Genomic DNA, 12,636 nt, shown 5'->3' on the forward strand with positions numbered 1-12,636 from the left:
ATCCCTAATGATAAAAAAAAATGTGATAGATAAACCATTTTGTTTACAAGTTTTTTATCCATTATTTTTGAAAAAAAAGAAAAAAAAAAAGGAAATGATTTTTTTTTTAAAAGAAATGATTTTCTTATCATGTACATATTCTCTGTACCTAATTTATGAGCGTTTGTTTAGACTTAAACACTTAGGACATGAATCCTAAGAAGTTAAAACGTAGAGGAGTTGGAAATGACGAACTTGCATTATTGGGGGACCCATCACAATCAAAAGTCAATTTCTCTGTATATCTTCACAGGGAACAAATTTAATTAACACTATGGTATTTATTCAATTATTAACATGTGACATCGTTCCCATTGCTGACCTTGCCATGAGGCACACCTTGGAAGGGCCAATGTTTTCATTATCGCCGTTAGGGCCACAAATAACTATATAAATTTAAATTATTCGACAAATCTTCAATAACTTCTAAAACCCATCCAAGTTGATTCCGAGTCAATGCAGAACCCGACATATTCTTTTGTGTTATACGCCGTATAACTAATTACCATCCACAACAATTAATAAAATGTTTAAAAATAATAAACAAACTAGTTTTCTTACCTGCTTCATCAAGGTGTGTAGTTTTGTTATAAGCATTTCTGCCAAAATTTCAAGATTAAAGTGTTTTGGTTTGGAGTAGTATATGTATGGTAGAGAAAGAAAAAATGGAAACAAAATCGAAGTAACCCATTATTGCTTTGCTTACCGGAAGACCAAATTTAGAACAAACGGACCTAAAGCAGTTCGAAAACGATTTTGTAAGAAAATATAGTTTTAGTTGAATTTTTCAGAATGAAATATCTTTCTTAAAATAAAACCTAATAGGTGTCATTGCTCCGCTCCATCCAAGGTTTTGAGGACTGGCTTCGGATCGCGGTTTACTTGCGGCAATGTTGTTAGTTTGTGTCTTCCTCTACCAAAGTGTGATCCTCCCTTTGTTTCTCTATCGTTTTTGTGGCCTCTTGGTAATGTTGTCTTTGTAGTAGTTTTTGGGTCTATCTGTTTTCTTTGTTGTCATTGTTCTCTGTAAAAAACTAAAAATGGTATAAATCTTTACCTTTTACCAAAAAAAAAAAAACCTAATAGGTGTCCCCAAAAAATATGAAGAAGAGGACAGGCTAAGCAGCAAGTAGTATGTTCCCTTAGTCAAAATTTAATTAAAAATCCAAGCAGTGTACACCTCCACCAAATATTTCTTTCTTGATATAATGATTCATGACAAGAGAAAAAACACCAAAGTCTATGATCTTGTAATTAAAAAAAGAGATATTCCAAATTAGTTTCTCTTATAAGCTACTTCCTCCTAAGAGTCCTTTCTCAAACTATAAAACATAAAAAAAAATTAAAAAGATGGAAATTATTAACGGTAGAAAAATTTGTTCTCTAAAATAACTAATTTAGTCCATAATTTAAGTGAAATTTAGGATCCACAAATATTAAAATTTTGATTCGGGTTCATTCATAATGAGAAGCCAAAATATTTTACAACTAATCAACGGTCAAAGGGTGATTAAGAACTTAAAGAGGCACCAAACTTATAAATAAAAAGGGTAACAAATATAGAGAGACTACTTGTTACGATGGGACCCACAAAGAAGAACCAAAACGGCGGAGAAATTCGTCGTTTTTAGTGGCTTATAAAAAGAGGACTCGTATCGACTCTGCAACAGAACCACCTAATATCTCCTCCTCTCCTTCTTTCTCTCGCCGGAATACGTATGATCGAGTGAAACGGCGGATAAAGCTGTCGTTTTGAGTACTAATTCGCCGGTCTTGGAGGGCTTTTTTTTTCAGTGAAGGAGTGGTGTGAGAGATGTCGAGTCTCGAAGATATCAAGAACGAGACTGTTGATCTGGTATACCATTTTTCTCTGTTTATGTCTCTGTTTATATTATGCTCACAACCTGCTCGATGATTTGCTTGAATGAGAATAGATCTGTATACACTTGGTGGCTTTAAGCCTTTGCTTGGTTACTATTTACTCTCATTTTGGATTACTCTGGTTTTGGTTTCGTTTTTTTATATACACATTTCAATCGATTTAATTTTAAAACTGGTTTTTGTATGAAAAATTGTTTCTGGGTAGTAATTAAGTCTAAGAAACGTTTGGAGTACATGAAGAGTTTGTTCATAAGAAAAAGTAGATCTAAGCATGTGATCTTATTCAAAAAAAGATAAGAAAACAGAGTCTCTTTTCAGTGGTGGAGCTAGCTACGTCTCAATAAAGTCCAAACCTACTTGTACAAAGTTTTGTCTTTTTTTTTTTTTGGTTGGTTAGGACAAAGAAATAGTAAGAATTAATTCTGGTGAAACTTAGAAAAAATAATTATGACTTTATTCAATCTGTTACTTAACACGAAGTTCGGATTCTTATTTTTTTGTTGTTGTACCTTTCCGTGGTACGTTTAACTTCTCTGTCTTTAGCAACCAACAAAAAAGAACACATCTTTTGTGCAGACGTAACTTTTTTTGTGAGTTTTCTTGGGACAATAATTTAAAAATGCTACTTTTACATAACTTGGACTGTATTTACGCGACCAAGCCTCGATTTTTACGCCGGAAAGTTAGGGAATCTCGCGGCGCGTGTGTTTCACGTCGTAATCACGTTGGTCGGTGGTGGCGGTCCCCACCTCACCACCGGAATTTCCCCCCCGCCAAAAATCTTTCACTGTCACCGAACTTAGTCAACGACTTTTTCAACTATGTGATCTTTTAAAATAATACTTATGAACAGAGTAGATCCATCAAGTTCTTTCTTTTACTAAAAAAGGTTTCTCCTTCTGAAGATTTAGAACCAGTTGTGTGTTTGTGAATGTTTGAGTTACTTGAATTTGGTTATCTGATCGAATTTGCTTTTGATTTTTCAGGAAAAAATTCCGATTGAGGAAGTTTTCCAGCAGCTAAAATGTTCAAGGGAAGGATTGACAACGCAGGAAGGGGAAGACAGGATTCAGATCTTTGGCCCCAACAAGCTCGAAGAGAAAAAGGTCTGAATTTGCATTTATCTTCTTTCAGATATTGAAGTTAGTTGGTCTCTTTTTGTTTGTTACTGAGTGTCTTGGGTATTGCACAATGAATTTTTGACAGGAAAGCAAAATTCTCAAGTTTTTGGGGTTTATGTGGAATCCACTTTCATGGGTCATGGAAATGGCTGCAATCATGGCCATTGCTTTGGCCAACGGTGATGGTAGGCCTCCGGATTGGCAGGATTTTGTCGGTATCATCTGTCTGTTGGTTATCAACTCTACCATCAGTTTTATCGAAGAAAACAATGCCGGTAATGCTGCCGCTGCTCTTATGGCTGGTCTTGCTCCTAAAACCAAGGTATAGATATGATAAGAGAATGGTGTAAAGTTGTTAAACAAAACTTTTCTTATTTTACCTAGAGCTAATGTTTTGGTTCTTGTTGTGTTGTTTTTCTGTTTCAGGTTCTTAGGGATGGAAAATGGAGTGAACAAGAAGCTGCTATTCTTGTCCCAGGAGATATTGTTAGCATTAAATTGGGAGACATTATCCCTGCTGATGCTCGTCTACTTGAAGGTGATCCTTTAAAGGTTGACCAATCTGCTCTAACTGGAGAGTCCCTTCCTGTAACCAAGCACCCAGGTCAAGAAGTTTTCTCTGGTTCAACCTGCAAACAAGGAGAAATCGAGGCGGTTGTTATTGCCACAGGGGTTCACACCTTCTTCGGTAAAGCTGCTCACCTTGTCGACAGCACCAACCAAGTTGGACATTTCCAGAAGGTTCTTACAGCCATTGGAAACTTCTGTATCTGTTCCATTGCTATCGGTATGGTGATTGAGATCATCGTCATGTACCCGATTCAACGCCGAAAGTACAGAGATGGAATTGATAACCTTTTGGTCCTCTTGATCGGTGGTATCCCCATTGCTATGCCCACGGTCTTGTCTGTGACCATGGCTATTGGGTCTCACAGGCTGTCTCAGCAAGGTGCCATCACCAAGCGTATGACTGCCATTGAAGAGATGGCAGGAATGGATGTCCTGTGCAGTGACAAAACCGGGACACTAACCCTCAATAAGTTGAGTGTGGATAAAAACTTGGTTGAGGTTTTCTGCAAGGGTGTGGAGAAAGATCAAGTCCTATTATTTGCAGCTATGGCTTCCAGGGTTGAGAACCAGGATGCCATTGATGCAGCCATGGTTGGGATGCTTGCTGATCCAAAGGAGGTATAATCTTTTCCTGTTCGAATTACATTTATAGTTTTACTGAGGTTCCAAGAAACAAGTTCTTATGTTTAATTGGTATTTTCGCAGGCTCGAGCTGGAATTAGGGAGGTTCACTTCCTTCCCTTCAATCCTGTGGATAAGAGAACTGCTTTGACTTACATTGACGGTAATGGTAACTGGCACAGAGTCAGTAAAGGTGCTCCTGAGCAGGTAATGGATTTTCAACCTTACAAGCTAATGTCTTTTTTTATGTTTCCAATTTATACTAATTTGATTCTCCAAACAGATCCTCGAACTTGCCAAAGCCAGCAATGACCTTAGCAAGAAGGTGCTCTCCATTATTGACAAGTATGCCGAGCGTGGTCTTAGGTCGTTGGCTGTTGCTCGCCAGGTACTTATTCGCCATTAGTACTCATAGTTCCAGTCTTTTTTTGTATTTCTTTTCTCAGTGGAAACAAATGTTCAACTGTTTGTCTTCTTATTTCCTTTTTAGGTGGTGCCAGAGAAAACAAAGGAAAGCCCAGGTGCACCATGGGAATTTGTTGGCTTGTTGCCACTTTTTGATCCCCCAAGACATGACAGTGCCGAAACCATTCGACGGGCTTTGAATCTCGGTGTTAATGTTAAGATGATCACTGGTACATTTGCCTACCCATCTATCTTGTGCTAACTATACACCTTTACATGTCCCCCCTAACATTCTCTTGGACGACATATGTGGCCAGGTGACCAACTTGCTATTGGTAAGGAAACTGGTCGCAGACTTGGAATGGGAACAAACATGTATCCATCTTCGGCTCTTCTTGGTACACACAAAGACGCAAACCTTGCATCCATTCCTGTTGAGGAGTTGATTGAAAAGGCTGATGGATTTGCCGGAGTCTTCCCAGGTTACAATCTACTTATTTATTGTTTTGGATTATAATAAACCTCACTATATGTTCATTGCAAAGGTTGTGATGTTAGATCTAAGCTTCCTTGTTTGTTATTGCAGAGCACAAATACGAAATTGTGAAAAAGTTGCAGGAGAGGAAGCATATTGTTGGAATGACTGGTGATGGTGTCAATGATGCCCCTGCTCTAAAGAAAGCTGATATTGGTATTGCTGTGGCTGATGCTACAGATGCTGCTCGGGGTGCTTCAGATATCGTGCTCACTGAGCCTGGACTCAGCGTTATTATCAGTGCTGTTCTCACCAGCAGAGCTATTTTCCAGAGAATGAAGAACTATACTGTGCGTCTTCTCCTGTTTTTCATTTGTAATTTATTCCAACCAATTGCCTGCTTGCAATTGAAACTAATTACTCTGTTCTCTTTTTTCTCTCTTGTTACAGATCTATGCAGTCTCAATCACCATCCGTATTGTGGTATGCATATAACTCCGTTTGAGTTCTTGGCCTTGTTGGTTTTATCTTGGATTAATAGTTTGCTGATCATATTGCTTTGTAACTTTTTGCAGTTTGGTTTCATGCTTATTGCTTTGATATGGGAATTTGACTTCTCAGCTTTCATGGTTCTGATCATTGCCATTCTTAACGATGGTGAGCAATGGCTGTCCTTTTCTATAAAACTCAAAATCTGTTAACCTTTTCATAACTGTTTACTTATATCTTTTGCTATTATGTTGCTACCTTAATCTTATAGGTACCATCATGACAATCTCAAAGGACAGAGTTAAGCCATCTCCCACACCTGATAGCTGGAAACTTAAAGAAATTTTTGCCACTGGAGTCGTTCTAGGAGGATACCAAGCCATCATGACTGTTATTTTCTTCTGGGCTGCGCACAAGACTGACTTTTTCTCGGTACATACGACTGAGCTAATTACTTTCTCTTTCCATAAGGTTTTTCTTAGGTTCTTGTTTAGAGTTGTAAAGTAAAATTTCACTTTGGATTCACAGGACACATTCGGTGTGAGGTCCATTAGGGACAATAACCACGAGCTAATGGGAGCTGTGTATCTACAAGTTAGTATCATTAGTCAAGCTCTGATCTTCGTTACGAGATCAAGGAGTTGGTCATTTGTTGAACGTCCTGGGGCTTTATTGATGATTGCTTTCCTCATTGCACAACTGGTAAGATCATCAAAACCTAAGGGACTTCTTAATGGGTAAAAAAAGATTCTCAAAGAAAACACTAGTTGAATCCATTCGTTCTTTCAAACGCAGATTGCAACTTTGATTGCGGTTTATGCCAACTGGGAATTTGCAAAGATTAGGGGTATTGGATGGGGATGGGCTGGTGTGATCTGGCTATACAGTATTGTCACATACTTTCCATTGGACGTTTTCAAGTTTGCCATTCGATACATCTTGAGTGGAAAGGCGTGGCTCAACTTGTTTGAGAACAAGACGGCTTTCACGATGAAGAAAGATTACGGAAAAGAAGAGAGAGAGGCTCAATGGGCACTTGCTCAAAGAACACTTCACGGTTTACAGCCAAAAGAAGCTGTTAACATCTTCCCTGAGAAAGGAAGTTACAGAGAGTTGTCTGAGATCGCAGAGCAAGCCAAGAGAAGAGCTGAGATCGCTAGGTAATTAAACCGATCACACCGATTCTTTTGATCTAAGTATATTCTTTTGTTGGAATTAAACACTAATTGAATGATTTATATGTTAAACAGGCTTAGAGAGCTGCACACACTCAAGGGACACGTTGAATCAGTAGTGAAGCTAAAGGGCTTGGACATTGAAACTCCCAGTCACTACACTGTGTAGTAAAACCAAACATGATTGATCTTCGATCTTCTCCTGTTTTGTCTTTTTTTTTTTTCTTTTTCTTTTTCTTCACCACCTCTTATGATGATTATTTACATAGGGAGAGATCTTTGTTTATTGCCATAACTCTTCCCAAATCTTATTGTTAGTGTTCTTGTTTCTCAAATCTGTAATTTTGCAAAATTTGCTTTTTTGAAGAAACAAGGCATGCCTTTGTGGTTGGCATTTGGCACATGCACATTCTCTTCTTTGCTCTTATTCCATGGGCCTATGTAATCTTAATCTTCTTCTTTTACTTAATACAAATTTTCTTCCGGCTTAATTACGTTTATAAACAGTACCAAAAAACCAAACAAAAATAAAAGGTTATTACAACAAACAATTTGCATTTTTAAAAGGGAAATTAGTTTGATGTAAAGAAGGGGAAATAATCCATAAAAAATTTCTTTGTTTTTTCACTGAAACCAAAATCAATTAAACAACACAATCCTTTAAAATGCCATTAAAAACATGACATGAGACAAGTTGTGTGGAAGTAGTACGGATAGAAGAATCTTAAGAGAAATAGAGAGATTTGGATGAGTGCGAGTGACTGTGAGACACGTGCAAAGATATGGATGATGACTTCAAATCAATGTTACGACTTACGACTTTCAGAGTTTACACATATGTCATCTGACTTCCTCCTTTTTAGATATTTATATTTTTCGACGTTTTTTTCTTACTCATCGAATTTTTGGTAAGCAATATTAGTCTTAATTTTTGTTTTACTTTTTAATGGTGCACACTGTTGCTAAAACATTTTGGCGATCTCTACAAATGTGTAGCTTTATTTAATTGAAGATTTTGTAGTTGAAAGTTCATATGTTTTGGCTAAAGGAGAAAAAAAATTGTAGTTATAAAAATATATACACAAAGTTTGTCAGCATATGATAAATTATAATCAAAACATAAGAATTTGATTTAGGCAACACATGCATTAAGGGGAACATTAAAATGATAAATTAAGGGGAAAAAGACAAAACATAAGAATTTGATTTAGGCAACACATGCATCGTCGTCTATTTGGCATTACAACCAAGTGACCAACAATATAAATTTTAATCAGATTTTTATCGATTTTTATAAGATGTATTAACAGCCATGTATGGTATTTTAGGTATTTCCGTAACCATGATTAATTAAGGATAGGAAAAGGAAAACACTAATACATGCTCCTGTTCTTGAAGAAATTAAGAGAAAAAACACACAAGATGATTTTCGTTTAAAAATAAAACATAAAACAAACTTTAAATTACACACTTAAACTAAAAGTCAAATACTATCTTGAACAATGGACTTGAGAGCAATCGTCTGTAACTCAAGACATTTAATGTAATTACCAATCTCACTCAACATTTTTTCTACATTCATCTCTTCTCCACCTGGCAAAAGCTTCTGCAATTCCCTCAGTTTCTCCTCTATCTCTCCTTCGTTTCGGCCTTCTTTATCGGATCTTTCGAGAATCCGAATTCCATCGGAAGAAGAAGTAGTAGTGGTTGGATTCGTCGAGGACGATAGCTTCTGTAGCAAGAAACGGCTCCATGCAAATTCTTGAGCAGACAAAGCCAAAGCCATGTCTACTTCATGCTTCACGGTTTGTTTTGAAGAGTTCTTGTTCAGGTTGAGCTTCTTGAGTGCAGGAACCAAGTGGCTTGTGTATTTTCTCGTGAAAACTGCACTAGGGTTCTTGTTTGGTTCAAGAGAAAATACTCGTTTCTTCTTGTTTATGATTTGCCTCTCCATATGAGAAACTATTTTTGCTGCAAAGGAAAGTCTACAAGGGAGAAAGTTACATATATAGCAAACTTAGAATATGAGAGAGACAGAGAAAGAGAAGAGAGGGGTCCTACGTTTGTTTGTATATAACAAGCGTTGATGATGTATAAAGTAAAGTTGTAGAACTTATTTTGAAGTTAATTTTCTTTGTATACATATATGAGGTAATATGTTTGGGAGTGCTATTATTTTTCGTTCACGTACAAAACACAAGACGATTTAAAAGTCGTAGTTAATAGTATTCTTTTTTTGAGACATATTTTAAAAAACAAAGGACTACGAATATCGTCAACAAATATTTGTAATTTTTGTATAATAATATTTTCTTTTTAAATAAACGAAAACAAAAATATAGAATTAAAAAAAAATACATGAAGAGAATAATAGGAAAGAGAGTGTATATATATATATATATATATATACATATATACATAAAGAGAGAAAAGGAAGAAAAGGAGAATTTGGGAATAATAATGGCTGAGGGAAGAAAAAACACATGGAGTCACATGCAAGAGCTCTAATTTGGCTGCATCACAACTACCCCTAAAGAGGTGCTTTGAGAGACCCTCTTACCATGTGGCTCCATTCCAAGAACAAGACATCAATACAAAACCCCACCTTCTCTTAATGCCTTCACATGTTCCTCTCCTCTTAACCCCTCTCTCTCACTCACACACACACACTTTGTATATACATGTATGCATGTGTATGTGTCCTTGGACCAATCTCCTTCAATCTCCTAATTAATTTGATCAATCTATGTCATTTCTCCCAATATTATCATAAATCTCCCGCGTATATACCATTTGACCCTTTCTATTTTGTTTTATGCTGCATGTGTGATGAATTTGGTTTCACTATCCACTAATTTAATTTTGCGATCTTTGGATACAGATGGTAACTTGCTAAAAATAAATTTGATTATAATTAGCGGTAGTTCAATCGGTGATCTGTAAAACATCGAAACATCTTTGAATTCGAATTTTTCTGACCACTGCAATTAATATAACGTAGATACAAGTTTCTTTACTATATATATGGACATTAAGTTAATATGCAAATGTAGTCAAAATTTTGGTTATTAATACATGTTTTATTTGTCGAGGACTTTTGGCCTTTTGATTTTGGCCTTATGAATTTTTTTTCCCTATAGGATTTGTAAATTGATAAATATAGTTTATGTTGACACAAAAGGTAACTTTTGATATGATATGAAAGTCTGCGTATTACTCATTTATTTCCTTTTTAATATATACCGAGATATTTTAATATATAATAGTGTGTATATATAATAAATAAAATGTCCAAAAAATATCTACAACTACTAAACATGGGCGGTTTGAGACATTACAAGTTGTCTCTTAATCTATAGTGCCTAATACATGCAATATACACGTTACTAGCTTTTGTTGTTAACAGCAAAAACTGAATGGGATCATCTTGATTTTGTTGTGTTCTTCATCCTACCACACAAAAAAAGTCAAGGGTTAGTAGATTATCAATTAATGCAGCAAGGAAAATTGCTTTCTCTAATGTAAATTATTTCTTATTTTTGTTGAAATGTGATGTTTTCTCTTATTATATTTTAACGCAATCCCATAATCTTTGATTGAATGTGGAAAACATGTGTTAATGGTAACCATCTAGATGCAATTAATACTTGTATTCAAATACAAATAGATTTAAGGTATTCGACTATACTGAAATCATATTAAATAGTACTATTAGTTTAAAATATACATATATACAAAGGTAGAGGAATTTTATAGTTGAAAACAAAATAAATGATATCAATCTAATAGGAGAAAGAAAAAGAGATGCAAACTAATAGATGCGCATACGAAATTACCAATAGATAGATACTAGATATTCACACCTATAGTAGACATTGGACAATAATGCATATAATCATAAAAGTTTCTTGGAATTTTGCTTGATTTTCCACCTTTGACTATTTTAACGATCCACGTTGAAAAAATGACAGAATTAAATGTAACTCTTTACAATCACACAATCAAGCTAGGTAAAAACAGATTCGTAATTGTTCAATAGTATCTTTACATAAAAATATAAAGAAGCAATGAATACAACCAACTAATGCCAATAATATTAAAATATTGAACTATTTTGTCTGTATGAACCACAGGAAATCGTACAAAACTGTCAGAATAAATTGTACAAAGTCTGTGGAGATTTCTATCGAATATTGTAGATGGCATGTTTATGACTTGTTTGTGCTGTTCTTCAATTTTGTGTTCTCTTTATATATATAAGCTTTTTTTGAATTATTTTAACTGAAATAAATATGTGTAAGCAACAATAATATGAGAGCGGACCCAGATAGAGGAGAAAGAGATATGGCTTGGATTGGGATTTGGGAGGGACACATCTCATGTGGGTTTGAATTCGAGTGTTTTGTTTTTATTCTTAGTTTGGAGCTATTTTCACAAATGTCCCCACGTGCACTCACCATTTAACATTTCTTTCTACAACACCTTCGTTTATTGAGAGTCACAAAAAAAAAAAAAAAACAACGCCTATACTATATCTCAAATGTAATTAATGTCCTGTCTTCGTGATCAAAACTTTAGCATTACGATCAAATCTAGAGGATATATAAAAGTGATTTTTAAAAAGGAGGTTTAATATAAAACTGTGTGCTTATATTTTTTTAAATTATTATAATCTAACGTATGATGAGAATATAGTAAACTACTCATACTTTATACCTATAGACTATAGTAGTAATTGTCATAAAGAGATCTTAAGAAAAGATGACGAAAAAAAGACAAGATTACCGTTCTATTTTTATCGATGACAGAAACACATAAAATCCAGGTACCCTTTTTTTTAACCATTTTTATTTTATTTTTTGCACTCCCACGTATTGTACGTCTAGTGGCTTAACAACCTGTATTCTTTGTTCCATCGATAGAGATTTTTGATTGTCTAGCTCTCTGAGTTTTATGTAACAAAAACACATTTATTTTTGTTGTTCTTAGTAAAACATACCTTATATAGTTATATATATCACTAAAACGAGAAACGAAGGGCATTTGACATTAAATAATTAAAAACGAAGGACACATTATTATAATGTCAAACTATTTGGCAGGAATCTTTATATAAAATTAAACTGTTTTCTAGTACAAATAATGTAATAGAAATTTAAGAAGAGGACAAGGAAAGTGCAGTAAAGATTTCCTTGTATTTGGTAGGAATTGCAACTACGAGTCTCATCCTCCTTCACATCTTTTTTTCTTGTTCTTTTCATTTTCTTCCCTTTTTTTTGTCAAACATTTCTTTTAACTTAACATTTAGTAAAGCAGGAACATGAAATTTTATTGTTTTGCCAAAAAAGGAACTCAAAAGTGTACGAACAAAAAATATGAGAATGAGATTATTGGGTTCTATGCGTTACAAAAACAAAACTTTTCTTTGTTTGGTCGGTCCATTGGTCCACATGCAAGTAGGCTTGACAAGGTTTTTAACAATATTCCAAACTATAACCATAAATTTGTATTAAATCAAGTAAATAACTATTAAACATTTAACTGCAAAACATATATGTACGATACTTAACATATGATTATAAAAAATGCTAAGGGTATTTTTGCTCAAAACGTACAAAATCTGAAACTTTAAGTTACAGCTTTATCATTGATAATTTATTTATTAGGATTTATGATCATTTATCTAAATAAATCATTTAAGTTTGGGTCACAAACGAAAGATCACACTGACTAGCCAAATCGGTTCGAATTTGAAAACATTGGTCGCACGCAAGTAAAGAAAGAGAAGAAGCAGAAAGCTGTTATTTGTACTTCTAGATTGGGCCAGAATAATGGGCCTCTCGATTATAAATGCAACAAA

At 34.8% G+C, this 12,636-nt stretch overlaps 2 protein-coding genes across 3 annotated transcripts; one reads left to right on the forward strand and one right to left on the reverse strand.

Annotated features, from left to right (window-relative positions):
- Positions 1 to 1,508: 1,508 nt before the first annotated feature.
- LOC110226106 (ATPase 2, plasma membrane-type) lies at positions 1,509 to 7,267 on the forward strand. Its single transcript, XM_021016721.1, has 15 exons — positions 1,509 to 1,894; positions 2,907 to 3,026; positions 3,127 to 3,363; positions 3,468 to 4,229; positions 4,317 to 4,439; positions 4,516 to 4,620; positions 4,723 to 4,867; positions 4,955 to 5,119; positions 5,224 to 5,462; positions 5,563 to 5,595; positions 5,688 to 5,769; positions 5,873 to 6,033; positions 6,130 to 6,303; positions 6,397 to 6,761; positions 6,852 to 7,267. The coding sequence occupies exons 1-15, from the start codon at positions 1,853 to 1,855 to the stop codon at positions 6,943 to 6,945; spliced, it is 2,847 nt and encodes a 948-aa protein (XP_020872380.1). The 5' UTR covers positions 1,509 to 1,852; the 3' UTR covers positions 6,946 to 7,267.
- Positions 7,268 to 8,041: 774 nt separating this feature from the next.
- LOC9303437 (transcription factor bHLH146) lies at positions 8,042 to 8,979 on the reverse strand. 2 transcript variants are annotated; one of them, XM_021018890.1, is made up of 2 exons: positions 8,838 to 8,943; positions 8,096 to 8,761 (listed from the first exon to the last, which is right to left on the reverse strand). In XM_021018890.1, the coding sequence occupies exons 1-2, from the start codon at positions 8,918 to 8,920 to the stop codon at positions 8,260 to 8,262; spliced, it is 585 nt and encodes a 194-aa protein (XP_020874549.1). In that variant the 5' UTR covers positions 8,921 to 8,943; the 3' UTR covers positions 8,096 to 8,259. The 2 variants fall into 2 exon arrangements, with proteins under 2 accessions (XP_002869391.1, XP_020874549.1); XM_002869345.2 differs by having other exon boundaries at positions 8,042 to 8,979.
- Positions 8,980 to 12,636: the final 3,657 nt, after the last annotated feature.

This window comes from Arabidopsis lyrata (genome assembly GCF_000004255.2).
Source record: "Arabidopsis lyrata subsp. lyrata unplaced genomic scaffold ARALYscaffold_7, whole genome shotgun sequence".
Classification (NCBI taxonomy): domain Eukaryota; kingdom Viridiplantae; phylum Streptophyta; class Magnoliopsida; order Brassicales; family Brassicaceae; genus Arabidopsis; species Arabidopsis lyrata.